Source organism: Emiliania huxleyi, assembly GCF_000372725.1.
Source record: "Emiliania huxleyi CCMP1516 unplaced genomic scaffold EMIHUscaffold_2625, whole genome shotgun sequence".
NCBI lineage: Eukaryota > Haptophyta > Isochrysidales > Noelaerhabdaceae > Emiliania > Emiliania huxleyi.
The window spans coordinates 1-2,409 of NW_005200067.1; the positions used below are offsets into that span (position 1 = coordinate 1).

A 2,409-nucleotide genomic window follows, 5' to 3' on the forward strand; every position below is an offset into this window, starting at 1 on the left:
CTCCCGCTGGCTGACAACTGTGATCCTGCCCCGGACAACAAGTGTTGGCAAAACCACATGAATTGGTCGCCTGCTGCATCGCCTTGTTCTTCGCCATCAGGTACAGCCGCGCGCCGCGCGCCTTCGTCTTCTCGTGCATGCCGTGCAGGCCCGCGATGACGCTCGCGCGGTGGGCGGCGCTCGCGGCGACGAGCGCCGCCTCCTTGGCCGCCATCGTCTCCGTGTCCGCCGTCGTCGCCGGCGCCGTCGCCGGGCACACATCGCACGTCACGGGGCACTCGCGGAGCAGCTCCTCCGCCTGGCCCATCGTGTAGCCCCAGTGCGACGCCGCGAGGGTGCAGTCGAAGCCCGCCCACGAGGCGCAATTCCAGATGCCGCCGGACGCGTCTGTGGCGAGGGAGGCCACGCGCGTGGGCGCTGCCGTCAGTCGCGGGGCGGCGGCGGCGCGCGCACGCACGCGCGAATTTTTCTCTTGGGCGCGCGCGGGCGGTGGGTGCGGGCTCAGAAGTTTGTGTCAGAACGGGGACTAAGTTTGTGTCAGAACAGGGCCTACGCCTCACCGTGAGAGTGTCGCCTTGGGAGGGTGTGCTGTGTGTGACTGAGACTGTGTGCGTGTGTCTGTGTGTGTGTTGAGTGAGTCCGTCCGTCCGTGGCTCGGTCCCTGAGCTGTGAAGAGAGGGGAGGATTTTGCGCTGTCAGAACGCTGTCAGAACGTTGTCAGAACACTATCAGAACGCTGTCAGAACGCGCTGTCAGAACGGCCAGGTCTCTGTCAGAACAGGTGTGGGAGCTCCACAAACCAGGTTGAAGGTGGTAAATGATCAGCTGCATGTTCGAGGGCACAGGTCGCGCACGTAATCGCCGTTGTTGACGTACGCGTCGCAGCCGGGCCCGAGGGTGGTGTAATCGCCGTTGTTGACGTACTCCGTCGTGTAATGCACAGCGCACTGCAGGATGCGGTCGCAGCATGGCGGCAGGTCGCCTGCGGCTCCAAAACTCGTGACTCCCGACATGTCGGCCATCCACCATGCTCCGTTCATGGCTGTGCGAGGGTTCATGACCTCCAGGCACGATTCGGTCGGCGGCTCGTACGCAGTTGGGCATGGTGAAGGAGGGGGCGCTGGCGCAGGCGGAGAGCCGGGCGGCGGCGGAGTGGGCGGCGGCGGAACCGGTGGAGGCGGCGACGGCGGCGGCGACGGCGGAGAAGGCGAGGGCGGCGGCGACGGCGGCGGCGACGGCGGAGGAGGCGAGGGCGGCGGAGACGGCGGCGGCGACGGCGGAGGAGGCGAGGGCGGCGGAGACGGCGGCGGCGACGGCGGAGGAGGCGAGGGCGGCGGAGAGGGCGGCGGCGACGGCGGAGGAGGCGAGGGCGGCGGAGACGGCGGCGGCGACGGCGGAGGAGGCGAGGGCGGCGGCGACGGCGGCGGCGACGGCGGAGGAGGCGAGGGCGGCGGAGACGGCGGCGGCGACGGCGGAGGAGGCGAGGGCGGCGGCGACGGCGGCGGCGACGGCGGAGGAGGCGAGGGCGGCGGAGACGGCGGCGGCGACGGCGGAGGAGGCGAGGGCGGCGGCGACGGCGGCGGCGACGGCGGAGGAGGCGAGGGCGGCGTAGACGGCGGCGGCGTCGGCGGAGGAGGCGAGGGCGGCGGCGACGGCGGCGGCGACGGCGGAGGAGGCGAGGGCGGCGTAGACGGCGGCGGCGACGGCAGAGGAGGCGAGGGCGGCGTAGACGGCGGCGGCGTCGGCGGAGGAGGCGAGGGCGGCGGCGGCGGCGGCGGCGACGGCGACGGCGGAGGAGGCGAGGGCGGCGGAGACGGCGGCGGCGACGGCAGAGGAGGCGAGGGCGGCGTAGACGGCGGCGGCGTCGGCGGAGGAGGCGAGGGCGGCGGCGAGGGCGGCGGCGACGGCGGAGGAGGCGAGGGCGGCGTAGACGGCGGCGGCGTCGGCGGAGGAGGCGAGGGCGGCGTAGACGGCGGCGGCGTCGGCGGAGGAGGCGAGGGCGGCGGCGGCGGCGGCGGCGACGGCGACGGCGGAGGAGGCGAGGGCGGCGGAGACGGCGGCGGCGACGGCGGAGGAGGCGAGGGCGGCATAGACGGCGGCGGCGTCGGCGGCGGCGGCGACGGCGACGGCGGAGGAGGCGAGGGCGGCGGAGACGGCGGCGGCGACGGCGGAGGAGGCGAGGGCGGCGTAGACGGCGGCGGCGTCGGCGGAGGAGGCGAGGGCGGCGGCGACGGCGGTGGCGACGGCGGAGGAGGCGAGGGCGGCGGCGACGGCGGCGGCGACGGCGGAGGAGGCGAGGGCGGCGGAGACGGCGGCGGCGTCGGCGGAGGAGGCGAGGGCGGCGGCGACGGCGGCGGCGACGGCGGAGGAGGCGAGGGCGGCGTAGACGGCGGCGGCGTCGGCGGAGGC

At 75.3% G+C, this 2,409-nt stretch overlaps 1 protein-coding gene across 1 annotated transcript; it reads right to left on the reverse strand.

Annotated features, from left to right (window-relative positions):
- Positions 1-57: 57 nt before the first annotated feature.
- On the reverse strand, positions 58-2,409 carry EMIHUDRAFT_123584 (hypothetical protein; the record flags this gene model as incomplete). Its single annotated transcript, XM_005777281.1, has 4 exons — positions 58-387; positions 561-574; positions 844-982; positions 1,062-2,409. Coding segments are annotated over 4 exons (1,831 nt in total), but the record flags the coding sequence as incomplete, so codon positions are not given.